The following is a 23,609-nucleotide window of genomic DNA, read 5'->3' on the forward strand; positions in this document are numbered from 1 at the left end:
ATTCAAGCAATTCTCCTGCCTCAGGCTCCCGAATAGCTGGAATTACAGGCGCCCGCCGCCACGCTCGGCTAATTTCTTAACTTTTTAAATAGAGACGGGCTTTCACCATGTTGGCCAGGTTGGTCTCGAACTCCTAATCTCAAGCGATCCACCCGCCTTGGCCTCCCAAAGTGCTGGGATTACAGACGCGAGCCACCGCGCACGGCTGTCTTGTGTTTTGATGCTTGAAAATAACCTGAATATGGAAAATAAGTGCACATATCCCTTGATGTTTTATAAGTAACCTACAGTCCTAATTATGGCTTGGTTTCGAGTTCCTTCACAACAGGATAAGAAGACATCTCGGCTTTTTTTTTTTTTTTTTTTTTTAATCAAAGTGAGGCTTGGTTAGGCTCTTATCTTGGTCCTGAGTGCGAGGAAGGAGGGCCGCAATGTATGCTGGATCTTGCAGTTCCTGCGCCAGAGGCAAGGGCGTGATGCTGCATGGCCTGCTGGTAGTTGAAGTCCAAGTGCTCAACAGGAATTTATGGCAGCAGTAGTGTGGTTTGTCTATCAGAGTGACAATGCTCACAGATGGATACTTTCTCCTGGTTCTTCGCTTAGCTGCACTGGTGGTGGATTAGCGGCTTGGGGTGGCGAACAGGTGGGAAAAAGAGATGGATAAAGTAAGCATAGCAGAGGCCTCCACGCCGCTGCTATCGCTACTGCCAATCACAAGGCTTTCGTATCCCGGAAGTGGCTGATCTGATGGATTTGACGCGGAGGCGGTTCCTCTTACTACGGTGGCCGGGGTGCTAAAAGTACCTGTAGCTGCGGCGCTGAGGTCGGAACGTGTGCGTGTGTGCGGGCTACTTTTGTGGCGGCTGCTGCTAGAGCTGGAACGTTTCCCGGGTTGGTGGCTCCTGCACATTTTTACAGTTCTCCAGTCCTTCTGTTTCGGTGAGGGATCGGCTTGAGGCTAGAGGAGTCGAGAAATTTGGGACTTAGTGTCTCTGGTCGCCGAATGACCGAGTTTCTTGGGGAGTCCGCCTTCAGTGAAGACCCTGTGGCCAGCCGTCTGGGTTCTCTGAGGGTTTTGGCGCCTCCCTTGTTTCTCCTTTGTAGTGTCATTTGTCTTCTGACTCTTCCTCGCTCTGTCCTGGGTTCCAGAGATAAACCGTGAGCCTAACTGTGGGCAGCTGTTCCTCCTTTCCTTGTGGTTTTCTTAGATGTTGCAGGCAAGACCCTTTCCCCTGATCTATCGCATCCATTTGATCCCTCCTCATGCCAGTGCTCTGTCGGCCCTGTTTCTCCTCGTTTAAAAAATAAAAAAAGGGAAATAATAATAACTGGATCCCCACTATCTCTCTGTTCTCATTCCTAGCCTCTTTCTCCCTTTTTGGTGTTTGTTACTGCTTCAAGCCATAACACACTACCTTGCATATATTAATGCCTTTCCATCTAAATATTAACGTTCATTCACTTTATTTCGTTCCCGCTCACCGTGAACTCTCCCAACCCTACCCGCATCTAAGGGCTTTTGAGGTTGGAGGTGTAGAATAAATTCTTACATATGATGACTATGTTCATATGTGAGAACCTTCAGCGGTCAACTCAGCATCACTGCTTATTGAGTTTATATATCTTATGATTTCTTTGGCTTACCTTTTCGTTTTGTATTGGTTATTTACCCACATGGGGCTCACTGCTACCCTATAGTTGGAGAAGAATACCTCGTCTTACATCTTTTTATATCCAAATTACTTAGGAGTTTTCTTACATTTTCCTGCTTGGACCATATGTCCTCAGTGGGTTTTTGGCAATGATTTTGTGTCAGTTGATGGCAGAAAGAGACAAGGGAATGATCTTTCTTGCTTGCTTGTGACTTGTAATTAGATTATGAACCATTGAGAGTACCCAGACGGATTGGAAAGGCTTTGAAAGGTAAAGTCTATGTATTTTCTGAGTTTCAAATTGATAAAGCTCTTCTTTGAACAGGGGAGAGTTTCTAGTTAGTCCAATAATCTGAGGCTATATTGAATTATCAGTTCATTCGCTATAAAATTTTAGAACCGCATGTCAAAAAGTGGCCAATCTAAGGAATTGTGTAATTTAGCAAAAAGTCATTAAAAGCAATTTAATTAATGCTCTTTTTCTTTAAAATAGGATTCAAGTATGTGGAAAAATGCATTTATGGTGATTGGTTATGAATTATTTCTAGACATTTTGATAGTTCTGGTGAACAGCATCGTATTCTGTTCACTAATGTTTTATAAAAAGGCAGAAATTTTCTGACTTTCTGGGGAGCCACGTAACTGAAATGAGTTTGCAGCTTGTTTTCTATTCCAATTATTGCACTAAAGAGGTTCTTATACTAAGATTATCATTCTTTTTTAAGCTATCAAAATGATCTATACATGTCATTAAAATATAAATATTAATATTGGTACAATGTTAAATTAGGATTATTCCTAATTAATGCACAAAATGCTGAAATGGTTTCAGTCATGCTTAAGATTTGGGGCGAAATATATTTCAGAATAAATTTACTCATATAATTTTTTATTGAAAAAAATGATAGGCTAGCCTTTACTCAATCTCTTAATATTTCTCCTGAGATTTTATTCATTTAATAGGCATTTAGTGACTACTTACTATTTAACTATTGTCGCAAAATCACCAAAACATTTATTAGTAAGAGTATCCTCTTGTCCTCAGCTCTGCATAGATGCTTTTAAAGCATTAGCTCAGTTATTCCAACTAAGTAAGCTATTATTATTTACATTTAACAGATGAAAAAACTGAAGCTTGAAGAATTTAAGGAATTTACTTCAGTTCCTTTCTACTCTTCCCACTACAACAGCTGCAAGGATTTGTGCTCTATCCTGGAATATATAAAGAGAATTAAATCAACACATGCTTACTGAGCAGCTATTACATATCAGACACTCTTCAAGGTGCCCGGAATATAGCAGTGAACAAGAAAAGTCCCTGCGCTTAGGGAGCTTATACTCTGGCAGAATGTATGAGATGTAAACTTTGCCTTCAGGAAGCAGAAAATATAGTCAATATGTATTAGATTTTATGGGAGTGTTTCAGTATGTTAAAAATGAGAAGAGAGATAACTAGGGAATGTTTCATGAAAATGAGATCTAATCTGGAATTTAAATAGTGCTTAGGGATTGGTAGGTAGAAATTAGGACCCTGTCTCAAAAAAAAAAAAAAAAAAAGTAAAAATCTGTGATATAGAATAACTGGTGAGCCTTATAAAGCACTTTTTAATTTTTTTGGACTATTTATAAATAAAATTGTAATCTTTGACATGCATTCAATCATTTAGCATTTATTTATTAACTAGACACTCTTCTAGGCCACAGTGGTATAGTAGTGAGTAAATACGGTCTTTACACTCATAGAATTTACTGTCTAACAGAGGAGGCAGACATAAATAGTCAAAGAAATTTAAAGTTACAACTGTAGTAAATGCTGTTAAAAAAGGACTCGATGTTACACAGAGGAAGAACTGATTACAGAGGGGATAAGAGTGGGGATGGGGAGAGGCCAGTTAGAAGATTGTTGGAGTAGCCCAGTTGAGAGATGATATTTTGGACAAGGTGGTGGTGGTAAGAGGGAGAGAAGTGGATGGATTCCAGAGGTGTTCAGGAGGCGGAACTGGGTGATGGATTAGATATGGAAGGTGAGGTAGAGGAAGATATTGGCTAATCTTAGGTTTTTGGCTTATATAACTGGAAGGATTGTTGCACCATTCACTGAGGTAGAGAACGTTGAAAGAGGACCAGATCTGGGAAACATGCTTTGTTTATTAGTATTTTTTATTGTGGTAGCAGTGTTTAAGGTTAATTTCTTAGTTACTTTTTACCCTTTTGTCATTGTTTTAGTTTTGTATATTTGCGTAATGCTATGCCTAAAATAATGTTTTTTTGGTATCATTTTTTCTTGATTGAGCAGGGGTGGAGTTCTACATGAAAGCATCTGGAAATACATTGGTCTCTGTTTTGAATCTATCTGTAATATATTAAACCATATATATGAATAAGTAACTGAATAATGCAGTTACATGTCATCTTTATTTTCACTTGAGATTTGGCAGTAAACTGGCATCTGGTTAAATTCTAACTTCATTCATTTGGTACGTATATAAATATAAATGCACTAGGGAAAAAATACATGCTTTTGATTTTTCTCTGAAATGCTTCATTCATGTAATTTTTGATAGATATTGAACCCAAACAGTAGTGATTTATAGTTTATTGTTTAAATTGTACATTTCTTAGTAAAGTGATAGAGTGTATACAGCAAAGAGACTTTGGTGTCAGACTGCCTGGATTCACAGTCTCTATTTGCTATATACTAGTAGTATGACCTTGAAGAAGTTATACAGCTTTTCTAGGCCTTTTTTTTTTTTTTTGATTTATAAGATGAGGATAATAGTAGTGCCAGCCTTATAGAATTGTTGTGAGAATTAAATGAGATGATATATGTACATAGGTTAATAAAATACTTGGTACAGATTTTAAGTGTTTATTATCATTATTATTATAGGGATACTGGGTCCAAGATCATCTTGACTCCTGTGACACCATTTTAATTTTAGGATACCTTGTAACTAATAAAACTCAATTGGAGAAAAAAAATTTATTTGGTATTTAGATTTGGAGAAAATATGTAAAATAGTTTTGCTTATTCATTATTGTCCCAGATAAACCAGCACATAACTAATCTTTCACAGAATTCTGAGATTATGTGTAGTTTACAGCTGTGATGGGAAACTTAGGGCGATTAGTTTGTGATTACTTATTGTTTGTTAGGATTATTACTTTTATTTTTAGCCAAACCTTTTCGAAGTTTGAACTCACTTTTAGCTCTTATGAATAGGGTGAAGAGTAGTTAGGCTTTATGAAGTCTGATCAGCTGCTCTAAAATCAACCTAACTTCTACCTTTTTCCCTTATTTTTTTCTTTTTGCTTTCAAACCTATGAAAACATTGAAATGGTAGCATGACAAATACCTGTATATCCTTTTACCTAGATTGTTAACATTGTGCCTCTTTTACTCTCATTCCTTGCTGTTAGACAAGTGCTCTTTCTCTCTCTATGAATACACACACACACACACACACACTCTTTTTCTTCCTGAACTATTTGAAAGTAAGGTGGAAACATCACACTTTACTCCCAAATAATTCATCATGCATCTCCTAAGAACTAGCACATTATTTTACATAACTATAATGCCATTAGCATATCCAAATAATTTAACCTTGATATGATAATATTGTCTAATGTATAGTCCATATTCAACAATTAGATTTTTCCAAATATCCCAGTAATGTCATTGTAGCATTACAAAAATACTGAATCCAATTAGAAATATTAATTGTATTTAGTACTTGTATGTCTGTTTTATCTAGAACAATCTTTACCTTTTCTTTCTTTTTTTGTCTTCAGGTAGAATGCATCACAAAATTGATTTATCGATTTTTTCCTCACAATTAGTTTCAGATTGAAGAGTTGTGGGTTTTTTTGTTTGTTTATTTTTTACTATTACATGGGTGATATTTTGAACTTTCCATTTAATCATATTATGATTAACATAATGATGGTTTAGTCCATGATTGGTGATTAAGTTTGATCACTTAGTTTAGCCAGAGTTTTATGTTCTGAAAGTACATTTTCCCTTTTGTATTTAATAATCTGTAGGGGTGATAAATTGAGGTTATGTGGATATTCTGTTTTGCAGGTTTTGTTTTCCTATCCAGTGATTTTAGTGGTCATTGATAAAAGCATTGGTGGTTGCCAAATAGTGATTTCCCACTTCTGTCATTCCTACATACATTTCCTGGTTCTCTTCTCTAAATAAGAGCTTTCTCTTCTCTTTTATTTTAGTATCACTATGTACCCAAGGATCCTTTCTTTCAAAAGCTATGCAGTGTGCTATAATTTGCTACCATCATTCCTTTCGATGATTAAATTATCTCGAATGTGGTCAGTAGTAGATCCTTCAAGCTAGTTCCCATGACCTTTGGATATGTCCACATTGGTGTTTGAGCACTTTCTTACTCATATTTACACAATGAGATGTTCCAGCTTCACCTTGTAAATTTGCTGCTCAATACATGGAATAAGCCATTTTACCACAGAATCCTGGTTTATTTTAGTGGAAAATGATACTTAGAAACCAAGATCTGGGCCGGGCGTGGTGGCTCACGCCTGTAATCCCAGCACTTTGGGAGGCCGAGGCGGGCGAATCATGAGGTCAGAAGATCGAGACCATCCTGGCTAACACGGTGAAACCCGTCTCTGTTAAAAAATACAAAAAAAATTAGCCGGGCGTGATGGCGGGTGCCTGTAGTCCCAGCCACTCGGGAGGCTGAGGCAGGAGAATGGCGGGAACCCGGGAGGCAGAGCATGTAGTGAGTGGAGTTCGCGCCACTGCACTCCAGCCTAGGAGACAGAGTGAGACTCCGTCTCAAAAAAAAAAAAAGAGAAAAAACAAGATCTGGGTATTTAATATGCTCTTTGCTGCTGGGGTGTCATTGGTTCTAGACCCTTTAAATGGACACACATATACACATTTTTTTTCTTTTTGAGACAGTCTTGACCTTGTTGCCCAGGCTGGAATGCAAAGGCAGGTCTGGGCTCACCGCACCCTCTGCCTCCGGGTTCAAGTGATTCTCCTGCCTCAGCCTCCCGAGTAGCTGGGATCACAGATATGCACCACCACACCCAGCTAATTTTGTATTTTTAGTAGAGACAGGGTTTCTCCATGTTGGTCAGGGCTGGTCTCGAACTCCCGACCTCCGATACTCTGCCCGCCTCAGCTTCCCAAAGTGCTGGTATTAAAGGCATGAGCCACTGCACCAGGCCAACATATACATTTTTTAAGAAATCATGAGTTCATAGGATACCTTCAGTTCAAATTCAACACTGCAGAGTTCTCATCACTTCCTTCCGATTCCTGTTTATATCTCTGTTTTCCCAAAGAGAGAATTCTGATTCTCAATTATATCACTATTTTTACTCATCTGACCTATCCTACAACACACATAAAATAGTTTTGGAATTACTAGACTGACTGATAGTGCTTCCAGCAGCAGATTTACCAAGTAAAGATTTTTTTTTTTTTTTGCCATTTTATGTTCTTAGAATATATCCCACTAAAGATATATATAGTCAAAATAGGTGTTCAAAGTTATTTGAATTATTTTTTCTGTGTGATTATGTTATGAATGTAAAATATAGTTAGGTTCCTACTAAATTACTTTTTAATAGACTCTTTGTAAAATCAGTTATCTGTAAAACTACTAAAGTGACATAATTTAAAACTTTATCATAATATATAGTTATAGGGAACTCTGGAACATTTATATCAGCTGGAGAATATTCAGTTTGAAGACTTGTAAGGCTCTAAACTTGTAGCTCTATTTTTTCAGTTGTAATATTATTTAAAATTAGGAATGCAAGAAAAGTGACATCGAGTGATTCCATTTGTAAGCCAAAACAATTGTGTTTGTGAACATTTTAAACAATGCTCTTCTTTTAACTGCTGATACAATTCAAGCATTAATCTTTAACAATAGACATAATTGTTAGGGGTACTTTAATTCCCAAGTAGTAGGTCTAATGTTTTCCTGTATTTATAACCAGAATGGAAAGATTTATGTTTTTCTTTAAGTCCTTCTTCTTTGTATTTGAAGAATGCTTGTTATATTTTACCCTGTGATATTATTCATGTGTGAATATTCTCATTGGAAAGGAGGAAAATACGTCTCTTAATAGTTGATACTTTATATCTCTATTGTGAGATATAACCACATTCAGCCTTATAACCATCTTGCTTATTAGAATGGAAGATTAAGGAGGGCAGGAGCTAGGTTTCATGGCCCCTTGTATCTCCCTCAGTGCCTTGTAGGAGTAACCACATAAATACTTGATGAATAAATGTGATATTTTGTGTTTATATTACATGTAGTACTACCTTCAGTAATATGAATGCATCTTTTTCTTGGCAAAAGTAACTAATATAATGGGCCTTGGAAATGGTCTTATCTATTGTCATAGTCTGTCTTTTGTTGCTTATAACAGAATAACCGAAACTGGGTAATTTATATAAAAAAGGAATTTATTCCTTATAGTTATGAAAGCTGAAAAGTCCAGGGTTGAGGAGCTGCATCTTGTGAGGACCTTCTTGCTGGTGGGGACTCTGCAGAATCCTGAGGTGGTGCAGAGCATCACATGGTGAAGGAGCTAAACACACTAGCTCAAGTCTCACTTTCTCTTCTTACAAAGCCACCAGTCCCACTCCTCTGATAACCTGTTAATCCATTAATCCATGAGTGAATTAACTTATTTATGAGGGCAGAACCCCCATTATCCAGTCACCTCTTAAAGGCACCATGATAACATTCATATTTACTTATTACATACCTCAAAATCACTGTATCTCAAACTGAATTTCATATCTTCACCTTAGTCTTCTCTACTTGGGTTCTGTTTCAGTTAATGGAACCATTATCCTCCTAGACATTAGACCTGAAATCTCATAGTCACTTTAGTCTCCTCTCTTGTATGTGGGCATATACACATCCATATATTTGTGTGATGTTGCTAGATCTACCGTGTCAACTTGTTACTTTTATCTACTCTTTTTTTTTTTTTTTTTTAAGATAGAGTCTCGCTCTGTCGCCCAGGCTGTCGTACAGTGGCACAATCTCGGCTCACTGCAACCTCTGCCTCCAGGGTTCAAGCAGTTCTCTGCCTCAGCCTCCTGAGTAGCTGGGATTATAGGCACCTGCCACCACGTCTGGCTGATTTTTGTATTTTTATTAGAGGTGGGGTTTCACCATCTTGGCCAGGCTGGTCTTGAACTCTTGACCTCGTGATCCACCTGCCTCAGCCTCCCAAAGTGCTGGGATTACAGGCATGAGCCACCATGCCCTGCCTTATCTACTCATTTCTAATCCTCTCACCGGTACCCTGATTGAGGTTCTCATTACCACTCATAGACAGTCTTTTGATCAGTTGAAGGAATTGGGACATTTAATGTAGAAAAGAGAAGACTGGGGGCTAGGGAGGTTAGGAGGTATGTCTTGAAACATCAGATGGGCTCTCCAATGGAAGGATTAGTTTCAGAGGTTACAACCAGGACCAGTTAGTGAAAATAATGTGTAGACAGAAACTTGGTTCCACATAATATCATTGTAGCAAATCTAGTTGTTTAAAATTAGCAGGTATCATGTAGTTACTATGGCTACTCTAAGACAGTTATGGATGCTCTAGAACGGATAGGAAAATACACAGTTTAAAACATTATCAGGCTTTTACATTTATAGCGTATTTTGAGTTTAGTACAATATTCATTCAGTGCTGACCTCCCTTTTCTAGAAGCAAGTGTTCAGTCAGAGGCTGAGGGACTGCAGTTGGCAAGGATGTTGTTGTAAAGGAGATCTTGTTACTGTACAGGTGGTTGAACCCAATTAGTAGCTGGTTATTAGTGAGTCTGAACCAGAGAGCAGATCACAGCTCTCAGGATGGTAGTGATTTTTTTTTTTTTTTTGAAATGGAGTCTCGCTCTGTCACCCAGGCTGGAGTGCAGTGGCGTGATCTCGGCTCACTGCAAGCTCCACCTCCTGGGTTTATGCCATTCTCCTGCCTTAACCTCCTGAGTAGCTGGGACTACAGGCGCCCGCCACCACACCCAGCTAATTTTTTGTGTTTTTAGTAGATGGGGTTTCACTGTGTTAGCCAGGATGGTCTCGATCTCCTGACCTCGTGATTCACCCGCCTTGGACTCCCAAAGTGCTGGGATTACAGGCGTGAGCCACTGCGCCCGGCTGTGATTTTTTGTATTCTTTTAAATTTACAGGTTTTCTTTCACTACTCCTCTCCACCCAGGTACTATTGATTAGGAAAGATTAGTGATAGCTTGTATTGTGTGAGACGATGGTCCACAACTACTGTTAATATTAATACTTACTAGTACCAGGCGCAGTGGCTCATGCCTATAGTCCTAGAACTTTGGGAGGCTGAGGCGGGCGGATCGCTTGAGGTCAGGAGTTTGAGATCAGCCTGGGCCACATGGCAAAACCCCATCTCTACAAAGAGTAGAAAAAAGTAGCCAGGTGTGGTGGTGCCTGCCTCTAGTCCCAGCTACTAGGGAACTGAGGTGGGAGGATTACTTGAGCCTGAGAGGTCGGGGCATTTGGCACTGCACTCCAGCCTAGGCAACAGAGTGAGAGCTTGTCTCAAAAAGCAAACAAACAAACAAAACAAAACAAAACAAAAACAAAAAAACCCCCAAAAAACCAACACACACACAAAACACCAAAAAACAAAAAAAGTATTAGTTATTAGATGCTTTGTAAATTCTCTTTCAGTTCTGAGATTCTTATATCCTTCATTTCTTGTAGGGGTTAATTACACTTTGTTGATTAAATGATTTGCCTCTTTACCTTTTATATAAAGATAGCAGTCTCAATATAAGACTCTGTAAGTCTCTGTATAAGACTCTATATAAGTCTCTATATTAACTCATGGTGTTACCTCTTATATAAAGACTACTATCTCTGTATAAGAGGTTAACACCATGAGTTAATATTAAGAGCTTGGAAAGTTGGGTTTTGAAGTATGGAGGCTCCAAGTATTCGTAGTTACCTTTGACTTATCAGAGGTTACCAAGAACCTGACATAATTAAAATGTATTTATCAAACAACTGTGTGGTAAATATTATGTTCTTCTTAGAGATAAGATCAAGGCTTAAGGCTATCTTAAAAATAGCCTAGATGTATTAATAATTCTTATTTTGGTCTTCAAGTACATGATTGAGGTCATTTAAACACCTTACATCTTATTTAAGTTGGTTATGATGATGACTTTGCACAGTCTGTGAACATGCAATATGCAGTGCTGCACAAGTGGAGGTTTTTGCCACAAGCCAGGTGTGAGGAACTTGGTAGAAGTCATGTGTGACCATAAATGTGTGTCTGCTTAATACTTAGTTTCTTTCATGTATATTTTACTCATTAGATTTAAGAGAAGAATGCGTTGGTATTTTATTTAAGTTGTCATTATAAAGTAGCGGGGCATTGATTCAGTGTTTTTTATTGGAGGATGTGATCCTGAGGAGCCCTAAGAATGTCTATAAGATTTTTCTTGAGGCAAAACTATCTTATTAGTCTCTCCGCTATCAGCCCTTTTTTCTTCTTTTCAAAACCATTTTCTGAACTTGCATGTCCTGCCTTTATTGTTCCTTTTTTCAGTCTTTTTGTCATTATCTCTTACTGCTGTGTACCTTGCCTACCCCTTAGCTCTGAAAGGGGACATTGCACATAAATATTATTACTATCGCTCTCCCCTTCATATTTGCCACTTTTTAAAAAGATAAGGAAAAGAATTTACAAACTGACCATTTATAGAGTACAGGTTCAGTGCATGAAGATAGAAGATTGGCAGGTATAGGTGAAGAGAAGGAATAGAAATGGACACAATAATTGATGTTTCTGTAAACAAAGAAGAGGGAGAGAAGAAATGAGAGCAAAGATGGTAGCCCATTGTATTAGAGACCTTCAAGATCAGATAAGGGATTGATATTTGTTCCTAAAAATGCAAGCAGTTAGAAAAGGTTACATACAATAGATAAAAGAGTAGACTTCACGGTTCATTTTATTTGATGATATAGCTAAAAGCACATAAAAAATTCTAAATCAATATCTATATTTCATTTAACAGCAGAATACTATTTGAGGAAGATGCCCAAGCATTCACAAATTCCAGAGGTCTGCAGTATTTTTACCCATTGCACCATATGACTGAGATGTATTCCATAGACTTTGTCCCTAAAGTTCTGCCAGGAGCATTTACTTGGCCTTAAATCCTCAGTGGGTAAAGTAGTCTACTTATTGCTAGATGGGAGAGGCTGATTGCCTTCACCTGCCCTTCTTGTACATTGATTTGAGTACTCTTTACAGTTACCAGTTTACAATTTTTTGACTATCTTAATGCATGGTTATTGGTTAGAAAAGTGACTCTAAAAATGACATCTGGATCTCAATCGATAATTTTCATATCAAATGTTGTAGCTGTGCTCTCCAAAAGAATTCTGCTTAGTCTTCACTGTGCTTTTTGTATCATTAACAGTAAAGTTAGGAATAAACCTCATCTGTTAGCTTTATCTTCGTTTACTGAGATATGATAAAATAAAGTTTTCTCTTTAATACTATTATCATCTAGTTAAAATGGATTTGTTAGAATGTTAACAATGCACAGAAATATGAAGATGGCAGATGATAAGGTTGTTGTAGTATGTGTTAGTAAAGAACATCTGCTTGAAAAAAGATTTAGTAATTTCTCTAAGCCAGGGATGGTGATGGGTGCCTGTAGTCCCAGCTACTTGGGAGGCTGAGTCAGGAGGATTGCTTGAATGCAGGAGTTTAAGTCTGCAGTGAACTATGATTGCACCACTGCACAGTCCAGCCTAGGCAACAGAGGGAGACCCCTTTTTATGTAAAAAAAAAAAAGAGAGAATATTTAATGATTTCTCATAGTTTTTAAAGAAATAATTCATAAGCACCTTCTAAAAATAGTTTGGAAATTGTGAAGTATATTATTTTGATGCTTTTCCAGACTGAGAATCTAATGACACCACATAGAATAAACAAGAATTTTGGCTATCAGTTAATCACTGGGGCAGTGAAAGCAGGTATTTTAACTGCTACAGGGATTGAAATATCCTGGGTAATGGCTAAATTATTACTTTTCTTTATGCTTTGTAGACAAATGCATTTTAATTTCTTTATATTCTTTTTTTTAACAAACCCGGGGAATTGTTTTCTTATTTTTTGTGGTTTTTTTTTTTGTTTTTTTTTTTTCTCATTTACAGTTAAACTAAAAGTACTGTTTGTCTTGCTTTCCTTGGCTTATCTGATGCAAATATAAATAAAATATTTTAATAGAACAAAGCGTTAATTTATTACTTTTTCTCTTTCCAAATGTTACCCCATTTATTTTAAGGAGAAACAAAAATTATGAATTAACAAGGAATAATCCTCCGAGTTATTTTATTTAGCTAGAGTTGCCATGGGAAATTAAATTGAGGAAGTTAAATTTTCACATGACTAAATAGCTGAATCTGATGTCTTTAAGAATCACAAGAATAAGGTTCTTTATTTTAAAAAGGAGAAAAATAATGTCTCAGCATTTTAACTTTGCAGCTGTTTAGGAATTTTGTAATAGGATGTCTTCTCTGTCAATTTTTTAGTCTAGCAGTTTCAGTTGTATTGTTAGAATTTAATATAACCTGGTTACATTTGTAATTTAGTGTATTCAGTTTTTTATTTGAGCAGTTTACTTTTGAATAATTTTGGTATTTTTTAAAAGAGGCTCACTGTGAACAATTTAAATAATAAAGAGAAATGCAAAGAGGAAAGTCAAAGTAGAGGTTCATTTCTTAGACGCCAACATTATGGGCTGGGTGCGGTGGCTCATGCCTGTAATCCCAGCAGTTTGGGAGGCCAAGGTGGGCGAATCACCTGAGGTCAGGAGTTCGAGACCAGCCTGGCCAACGTGGTGAAACCTTGTCCCTACTTAAAAAGACAAAAATTAGCTGGGCATGGTGGTGCATGCCTGTAATCCCAGGTACTCTGGAGGTTGATGCAGGAGAATTGCTTGAACCTGGGAGGTGGAGGTTGCAGTGAGCTGAGATCGCACCATTTCACTCTGGCCTGGGCAACAGAGCAAGACTGTGTCTCGGGGAAAAAGAAAAAAAAAGAAACTAACATTATGAACTTCTAGACATTGTTTTATGTATATATGTACATGTGTGGGCATATGTATATACATATAGAATATGTATGTATCAACATGCATAAGTTATATTCATACTGTTCCCTTTTTTTTCTCACTCTGTGCCCTCGATATCTTTTTATGGTGATAAATATAGATCTATATCATTGTAATACATATATGCCATAAGTTAGTCATCAGCAGATGATTTTGTGTCTGTTATGTGCTGACTGTGCTCTTCTTTGCCATCAAAGAGTTAATAATTTGAGAAATAATTATGTTATTGTTTATGAGTTAATAATTTCAGAAATAGTTATGTTATTGTTAATTATGCTTGTTTCTTCAGGATTGGCAGTTTTATCTCTTGTGATGATGAAAAAAATTCATTTAATGTACATTTCTTAGGTATAGTAAGGTTGAAAATATTTCGTATGTTTATGGTCTTTTTCTTTTTCCAATTGCCTTTTTTCTGTTTAGGTTTTTCCTTATTGATTTATAAGACCTTTTTGTATTTTAAGGACATTAACTTTTTATATATGTAATTGGTATTGAACTTTTTTCCTTATTGTTGGATTGTAACTGAACCTCAGGCTGTTTTTCTTCTTTCTTTACAAAGTTTTCATTTTTATTTAATTACATTTTCCTGTCTGAATTCTGGTTTTGTATACCATACTTGGAAAAACCTTTTCTTTTTTTTTGAGATGGAATCTTGCTCTGTTGTCCAGGCTGGAGTGAAGTAGCACAATCTCAGCTCACTGCAACCTCCACCTCCTGGGTTAAAGCAATTCTTCTGCCTCAGTCTCCCAAGTAGCTGAGATTACAGGCGCTTGCCACCACGCCTGGCTAATTTTTTTGTATTTTTAGTAGAGACGAGGTTTCACCATGTTGGCCAGGCTAGTCTTGAACTCCTGACCTCAGGTGATCCACCCGCTTTGGCCTCCCAAAGTGTGGGGATTACAGGCATGAGCCCACCATGCCCAGCCAGAAAGGCCTTTTCTATCCCAAGATTTAAAAAATAATTTAAATCTATGTTTCCTTGGAGTATGTGCACATATTCTTACGTGTTTGCATTTGTATTTAAAAATTTGATTCATCTAGAATTCATCATTTATTGAGGTAGTCATTTAGCTTTATTTTAAAAACTGTCTAGCTTATTATTTTAGCATTATTTATTAAATTAGCCATCTTTTCTCACTCATGTGAAGTATTTTTCCTTTTTGGTACTAAATTCTTAAATATGCTTGGGTTTATATTTGTGCCCTCCATTATGTTTTATTCAGTTTCATCCTGTGCTAATAAGAAAAATAAATTTAAATAGTACTAAACTTTACTGTAGTTTTATAGTGTGTTTTAATATGTGGTAAGGCAACTCTCTTCTTCAATAGAAATTTTTGGTTATCCTTTATAAAGTGTCTCAATTTGTATTACTTTCCAACATGGCTCAAGGGATCATCTTTTAAGATAATCTATGATTTCTCCAAAGTTAAGATTTTTAGAAACAGCCATTTTCATATCTATTTCTTTTTTTTTTTTTTTTGGAGACAGAGTCTCACTCTGTTGCCCAGGCTGGAGTACAGTGGCATGGTCTCAGCTCACTGCAAGCTCCACCTCACAGGTTCAAGTGATTCTCCTGCCTCAGCCTCCTGAGTAGCTGGGATTATAGGTGTGCACCACCACGCCTGGCTAATTTTTGTATTTTTAGTAGAGATGGGGTTTCACCATGTTGGTCAGGCTGGTCTCGAACCCTGGACCTCGTGATCCGCCCACCTCGGCCTCCCAAAGTGCTGGGATTACAGGCGGGAGCCACTGCACCAGGCTATTTATTTTTGAGACAGGATCTTGTTCTGTCGTCCAGGTTGGAGTGCTGTGGCACAATCATTGCTTACTGCAGCCCTAACTTCCTCGGCTCAAGTGATCCCCCAACCTCCCCAGTAGCTGGGACTATAGGCGCACGCCACCATGTCTGGCTAATTTTTAATTTTATGGGGAGAAAAACTTGCTACGTTCTCCAGGCTGGTCTTGAAAACTCCTTGGCTCCAGCAGTTCTCCCCTTCAGCCTCCCAAAGTGTGGGGATTACAGGTGTGAGCCACCATGCCTGGCTCCATTTAAATTTTTTTACAGAAATAAAGTGGGTTTCAGTCTTTACAGAAGAATGAAATTTAATTTTAGTCATATGAAAAGTAACTGTGCTGAATTATTTATTAAACTAGCAACAACTCATGTTTAGTTTAACCTTATGATAATAATTTTATTGTTCTCAACTACTCTAACAATGATAATGAAAGTATTTTCATAGAATGGTTAAGGATGTGTTCCAAAGGCATTTCAGTTGTTTCAAGTTTGGAGGTAAAGTTGCTCTGAGTAAATAGTGTAGCTACATAGCAGGAATTTTGACCAAAAATATGAAATAACAACTCAGCAATTTATTCCACTCTAAGTGCCTTGAGGTTAGAATATTTGTTTCATTAATTTCTGTATCTATCACAGCATCTTTTCTTAGTTTTTAATTTTAATTTTTGTGGGTACTTAGTAGGTATATATATTTATGGGGTACATGAGATGTTTTGATACAGGCATGAAATGTGTCATACTTACATCATGAAAAATGGGGTATCCATTCCCTCAAGCATATATCCTTTGTATTACAAACAATTCAGTTATGCTCTTTTATTTTTAAATGTTCAATTAAATTATTATTGACTATAATCCCCCGTTGTGCTATCAAATACTAGGTCATATTCATTCTTTCTATTTTTTTTTTGTACTCATTAACCATTCCCACCTCTCCCCAACCCTCTCATTACCCTTCCTAGCCTCTGGTAACCATCCTTCTACTCTCTGCCTCCACGGATTTGTCACAGCATCTTATCTTGCTTATGTATTTACTTAGGAGTCATTATCTAAGATACAGACTTCCCCATATTAACATGTCTAATTGTGCACTATCTTCATTTTTTCCCCATCCAGTTTAAGGCATCTTGATTTTCACACGTGCTGTGAACTGTCCAGAGTATTCTGGATGGCTGGTGATGGGAACTGTCTGAACCAAAGTCTTCCCTGTGGCCTTCTTTCTTTCAGACTTAGAAAAAAGATACCTGTATGTACATTCTCTGATTTAAAAATTTTGGATCTAGAAGATCAAGCTTGGTGACTTTTTAAAAATAATTTTTTAAAATTCTGCAAATAATAAATGCTTTTGTTTAAGATGTGGGCAATTGTGATATTAAAAAAAAAAAAAACCACGGAGAAACTACTTTTAACATTTTGGTGTACTTCTTTCTTACTTTCTAACTCCCTTCATTCCCCCTCCATTGTCCCTGTCCTTGCCTGTGTCGTATGATACATAAGTTTCAGATTCTGCATAGTGTTTCCCCATTTTCGGAGACATTTTTAATGGATGTATAATCCATCATGTAGATGCACTATATATAATTCACACATTTTATAAACTCTTTTCCTTTTCTTGCTTTTCCAGATTTTGCTAAATTATGTATGCAGTTTTCTTGAGGAAAATTCTTCTTTCCTTTTCTTTATTCTAGTGTCAGTTAAAAAAAATTCTAATTCTGGTGAGAGTGCCGCTAGTGATGTACCTATATTTTATATCAGTTCACTGATTCCTTTAATAAATATTTTTGAGAACCAATTGTGTGCCAGGCAGAATTTAAGGACACTCAGTTACAGTATAGTGCAATGAGTGTGGTGATACAGGAAAATGTAGGATCCTATGAGAACTGAGTGGAGGACCCCTATCTTAGTTTACAGTTTAGAGAGGGTAGTCAGGAAATCTTACCAGTCTTACCAGAGGAAGTGAAACTGAAGCTGAGTTTCAGGGACTCCTTGATAGTAAGGTGAGGGTGAGTAGTAAGGCACTTCAGGTAGAGGGAACAGATGCAAAGGCATGAGGTACCAGATAATATACCAAGTTCAGGAAGCTTTGATATTAATATTAAATGTGGTTTCAGCATTTGCTGCAAGTGAAAGAGTAAAAGAGGAAGCCGAGTAAGTAGGCAGAGGTTATTTCTTGAAGGGCCTTAAATGTCATCATCCTTAAGTACCAGGAACTATGCCAAGTGCTAGGGGTATAAACAAACAAAAAAAGCAGAGTCCTTGAGGAATGTGTTAATAGCTTTCATTCTCATTTATATATCAGCAGTTCTCAAATTAATATGCCTAGCCCAGACCTCTCCTTTGAGTTCCAGATCTATATATCCAACTGCCCAGTTGATTGACATCCTGAGAATATATCTAGAGTGTAAGTTCCAAGAGAACAGGTATTTAATTGCCTTTGTTGTCTCAACTGTACCTGCAGTGCCTAGAACAGTGCCTGGCAATAATTTAATGATTAAAGAAAAGAATGGCCGGGTACGGTGGCTCATGCCTGTAATCCCAGGACTTTGGGAGGCCAAGGTGGTTGGATCACGAGGTTAGGAGTTCAAGACCAGCCTGCTGGGAGGCGGAGATTGCAGTGAGCTGAGATGTCGCCACTGCACTCCAGCCTGGGTGACAGAGTGAGATTCCGTCTTAAAAAAAAAAAAAAAAAAAAGAGAGAAGGCTGGCGAGGTGGCTCACACCTGTAATCCCAGCACTTTGGGAGGCTGAGGTGGGCGGATCACGAGGTCAGGAGATCGAGACCATCCTGGCTAACACAGTGAAACCCTGTCTCCACTAAAAATACAAAAAATTAGCCGGGTGTGGTATTGGGCGCCTGTAGTCCCAGCTACTCGGGAGGCTGAGGCAGGAGAATGGCATGAACCGGGGAGGCAGAGCTTGCAGTGAGCTGAGATTGCGCTACTGCACTCCAGCTGGGGGACAGAGCAAGACTCCATCTCAAAAAAAAAAAAAAAAAAGAAAAGAATGGCTCTCTGCTTGTATTTCTCAGAGACATCTTAAATACCACATATCTCAAGTCAAATTCATAATCTTCTCCCTCTAACCTCTCCCTCTCCTGATGTTTTCTATCTCAGTGATTGGCACCATCTGTTCAGTTTCACCGACCAAAGTCTGGGTTTATCTTTGGCATATCCCTGTTCTTTACTTTCCATATCCATTGTATCACCAAGACTTACTGAATTTTCTATGTGTTTCCTCAGATGTCCATTTCTCCATCTTCACTGCTCCAGTCCAAGCTATCATCTCCTAGTCCTATATAATATCGATTGAACATCCTTAATCCAAAAATCAGAAATCTAAAATTTTCCAGGATCTGTAACTTTTTGAGTGCCAACATGATGCTCAAAGGAAATGCTCATTGGAGCATTTTGGATTTTGGATTTTCGGATTAACGATCCTCAACTAGTAAGTATATATAATGCAATGTTAAAAAAAATAGAAATCCAAACACTTTCAGTTCCAAGCATTTTGGATAAGGGATACTCAACCTGTAGTAGTAAACTCATTATCTACTCTTGTTCCTTTCCATGTTCTTCTCCATGCTGCTATTGAAGTAAAACAAACAAACCTACTGAATCTGGTTATGATATTCCTGTTTGAAACAAATTGCTTTTAGGATAAAGAACAAATTTTTTAACCTGGTCTATAAGGCCCTTTGTGCTTTGGCATCTGTATAACCCTATAGCCTCATCTCATGCCACTTTTTTAGACTTTTCTGTTTTCTGGTCACATTGACTTTTTAAGTTCTTCCCATAGACCATGCTTTCTCCTGGCTCAGAACTATGATGTGTAATTGGTAACTTTTAATACATATTATAAAATGGAATGTCTATTGTTAGAGAAATGAATGTATCAATATTTTTGAGTAGATATTTATAATCCTAAAAGGGTAATGTTCTGTGTAGCATTCTTTTCTTGAAAAGTAAACTGTCTGTGAATTATTGCAAATAAGCACAAGCATTTTCAGTGATAATTTGTTCCTTTTCAGATTATATCACACATCTCAATTTTCCCTGAAGTCAGTAATAAAACAAACACTTATGAGCTACATTTATTCTATTTTAAAGTAAGACAACATTTTCCATTATAAATTTAAGCCATTCTATTTTTAAAGTGCTGCAGTATGGAGATAGGAAGGAAATGTAGGAAATACGTTATTTAAAAAACAAAACAAAGTAATTAGACTTTATGTGAAAGTAGTGACTAATCAATATAAGTGGAAGCTTCCATTCTGAAGATAGTGAAGATTTTTAAAATAATATTTCAAATCACCTTCTCTAATTACAGATAAAACAAATCTTGGATATTCTCACTTGCGCCAGTGCACCAGAGCAGAGCTGTGTTACTAAATTGATTTATTGTATTCAATTGTGAGCAGTTGGGGGAGATGATTGCTTAGTTTTGCGTGATAGGTTTATTGTTGTATATTTGGTAGTAAAGGTTTTTTGTAATTAAAATATAGAATATCTTAATCTATAAGATTTCTGTTTGTAAAATGATAAATTGGTTTCCTGTTTATTTCTGACCGTAAAAAGAGAAATTGTTTTGTTCATTTCCAGTTCAAATTGTATTTAATTACTTAAGTAACTTTAACAGGTATGGCTCCATATAACTATATATGTAGTAATTACTTATTTTTCCTTAATTTTTTAAGTCAGTATAAGAGATTAAACTCTACAGAAGAATGCAATCAAGTGATGGCTTTTCCTTTAGAATTTGAATATGGAGGCTACAGGAACAGATGAAGTTGACAAGCTAAAAACTAAATTTATATCTGCTTGGAACAACATGAAATATAGTAAGTATCATGTTTTGAAAATTGTATAAATCCAAAGAAATATTTGGCAATATTTATCATCTTCCCTCTTAAGTCACTGACAATTACTTGAGAATAAATGGCATACTTTACTTTGAATGAAATATTTCTATAAGGAATGTAGTTAAAAATATCTCCTGAAGAAAGAGGCAAGTATCATCATAAACATTGCTTAGAAAGCTTAGAAACTGAAGCATGTGATGTGGTCTTTTTTTTTTTTGGAGACATAGTGTTGCTCTGTTGCCCAGGCTGGAGTGCAGTGGTGCAATCTCGGCTAACTGCAATCTCCGCTTCCCAGGTTCAAGTGATTCTCCTGCCTCAGTCTCCTGAGTAGCTGGGACTACAGGTGCGCACCACCACACCTGGCTAATTTTTTTTGTATTCTTAGTAGAGATGGGGTTTCACCATATTGGCCAGGTTGGTCTTGAACTCCTGACCTGGTGATCTGCCCGCCTTGGCCTCCCAAAGTGCTGGGATTACAGGTGTGAGCCACTGCACCTGTTTTTTTGTTTTTTTTTTTTTTTTAAGTTGCTAGAGTATGTTACTATCCTTATGGCTTGTGTAATTTTTTTTTTTTAGCGTTCTAAAGCATATAGAATTTGAGGTGATGATAATACCTTGGCTTTTCAGATACAATTTCAGGCAGCCTCATTTCTGTGCCAGGTACTTGGGCAGAACCAGCTTCAACAGGAAAAAAGCTCATATTCATAAAATAAGTGTGAAAACAGAATTCAGTATAACCCCTTGATAATGCAAATTCAGGAAAAACACAATTGGCAGTTTAAATTTTGTACTATAAGAACATTGTGAGAACTTGATAAAGACCATTGTGAGCTATCTGAAAATAAATTAAAATTAAAATTTTTTCTTTCTTTTGCCCTTTAATTGGATAGTTTTTAAAGTGTGTTTAAAATTGTTAACTTTATTTGAAACTAGCATAAATTGCCTGTATTTCCAGTTCATTATACAAATATTGTATTTTGCAACTGTTGCCAAAAAATGCACATCCGTAAATAATAATTAATGGTTTGAAATTAAATAAAAGAAAACGCTGCTGTACTTTTAGTCTGAAGTCTTTTAATTACAAAACGTTTTCTTTTTTTTTGTTAGGTTGGGTGTTGAAAACAAAGACGTATTTTAGTAGAAATTCTCCTGTATTATTGCTTGGAAAATGTTACCATTTTAAATATGAAGGTAAGTGCAAAATTTGTGAACCATTGAAAAATTTTTGTAGAAATCATCATGTAACTTTTTATTATTGTATTTCTAGATTAATCTACTTTTGCAATATTTCTGTTAAGTATTTGTATTTCTTATAGCCCATGATATATTACTTTGTTGTTTGCGTTTCTTGTTAACTACTTGAGGATAAGGATCTTGTCATCTTTTGTTCTATCCCTGTGATTTTGGACTTATAGTATGAGTACTAAGTAAATATTATTTGAATTGAGATGTTAATATTCTTTATCACATTCTTTGATAATTAAAAGTATCACCTTAGTTAATCTAAAAATGATAATTTTTTTCAATTCTGAAGGATGTTTCAGTATCTGAAATTGACTTTACTTGATGGTTTTGAATTTCTACGTATACTAATGCTTTCGGTCATTTTCTTATATTTTCTTTTAATAATTCGTGTCACTCATTGGGTGCCAGGCACCATGCTAGGCTCTTTGGGAAATATCTTTAATTCTCACAACAAACCTACAAGATAGATTGAGGTATTCCTATCTTATGAATGTGAAGGCAGGAAATTTGAGAAGTTAAATAATTTGTCCAAAGTCACATGGGTATTAAGTGGCAGAGCTGAAATGTAAACCAAGGCTGTGTCTCTAATACTGGCGTTCTTTTAAATATACATGCTTGCTTGGTTTTATGTTTTGTGTGTGAGAAAGAGAGAGAGTGAATATGTGTTACAGTATGTTGTTACCATGGCTTTTCATTTTTGGTTGACCTATTTTGGTATATCATTTATTAGCAATTTTCTAAAACCTTGTAAATGGCTTGTAGTAATAACAACTGACATTTATTGAGCATTTATAATGTGCCAAGTGGTATTCTAAATAATTTACATGCATTAACTCATTGAGTCCTTACAACAATCTTGAAGGATAAGTAGGAATTTGATAGATAAAGAAGGAATGCATTTCAGGTAAATAGAATGGCATGATGAAAGCAAGAGCAGTGAGATATTAAAGGGCATATTTAGGAGACAGAGAGATGTCCAGTTTAGCTATGGTAGGAGATAATTTTGAAAAGGACCAAATTATAGAGGAAGATCTTGAGTGCTGTGCTAAAGAGTTAGGTCATTTTTTTTTTTTTTTGGGCCGAGGACCAACATAGCAATATGTATGGTTGAGAGTATGGGTTTGTATCTATATGTCTGATACATATAAGCATTTTAAGTGATATTATTTATGAATTCAAAAATTAAAGTTATTAGAATTATTCTTAGGATGCATTATGTATATATATTTTGGAAGAAATACTTTGAAAAATCAAGAGATGAAAAGTAAATTATAAAGAAGCTATAAATGAGGGAAATACAAGACTTCTTTTCTGGAGTAGGATTGGGGATATAGGAAAGGAGAAAGGTGTGGGAAGAGGGGATAAGAAAAGAGAGAGAGCCAGGAAGGCGGCCGGAGGCGTTATGTCCATTGAGAGGTTTCCTTGTTATTGTCCCTGATCTTCAGTAAAGTCAGTTAAGCTCATGAAATACTTGATGTAAGAGGAATTTTTCTGGAAAAAGGTTAAATTTGGCATCTGGGATGAAAAACATTATCATTGCAAGAGCTAAAAGCACATAGGACCATGACCTTAAGCTGTGAAGAATTAGCAGAAACCTTAGGGCTAGCTTTGGACTTCTACATGTCATATCATTTTTGGTTCAAACAAATGCTGGCTAGGACATTGATCATGCCCAGGAGGAGCACATCAAAATCATAACTGAATATATGCTTGTGAAATAATAGGAATTATATATATTAGTTTCTGTCCCCTGTTCCTGACTCAGAACTAAAACCCTTATAATATCCTGAGTGGTAGGGGTACTAGGAACATCTTCTGTTCTAGTGTTCGGTCTTTGATCCCAGTTCCTAACACAGTTGGTAACTCTTAGAATTT

The 23,609-nt window shown here is 36.6% G+C and overlaps 1 protein-coding gene across 3 annotated transcripts in view; it reads left to right on the forward strand.

Moving 5' to 3' along the window:
• Positions 1–771: 771 nt before the first annotated feature.
• Positions 772–23,609, forward strand: part of ATG4C (autophagy related 4C cysteine peptidase) — an 82,001-nt gene continuing 59,163 nt past the window's right edge. The window contains exons 1-3 of one of the 3 annotated variants that reach the window (XM_025361386.1): positions 772–939; positions 20,325–20,468; positions 21,597–21,680. In XM_025361386.1, coding sequence (XP_025217171.1) covers positions 20,393–20,468; positions 21,597–21,680 — 160 coding nt within the window. In that variant the 5' untranslated portion in view covers positions 772–939; positions 20,325–20,392. The remainder of the gene's footprint in view (positions 940–20,324; positions 20,469–21,596; positions 21,681–23,609) is intronic. The other 2 variants (XM_025361377.1, XM_025361396.1) reach the window with 2 other exon arrangements.

This window comes from Theropithecus gelada, chromosome 1, assembly GCF_003255815.1.
Source record: "Theropithecus gelada isolate Dixy chromosome 1, Tgel_1.0, whole genome shotgun sequence".
NCBI classification, from domain to species: Eukaryota; Metazoa; Chordata; class Mammalia; order Primates; family Cercopithecidae; genus Theropithecus; species Theropithecus gelada.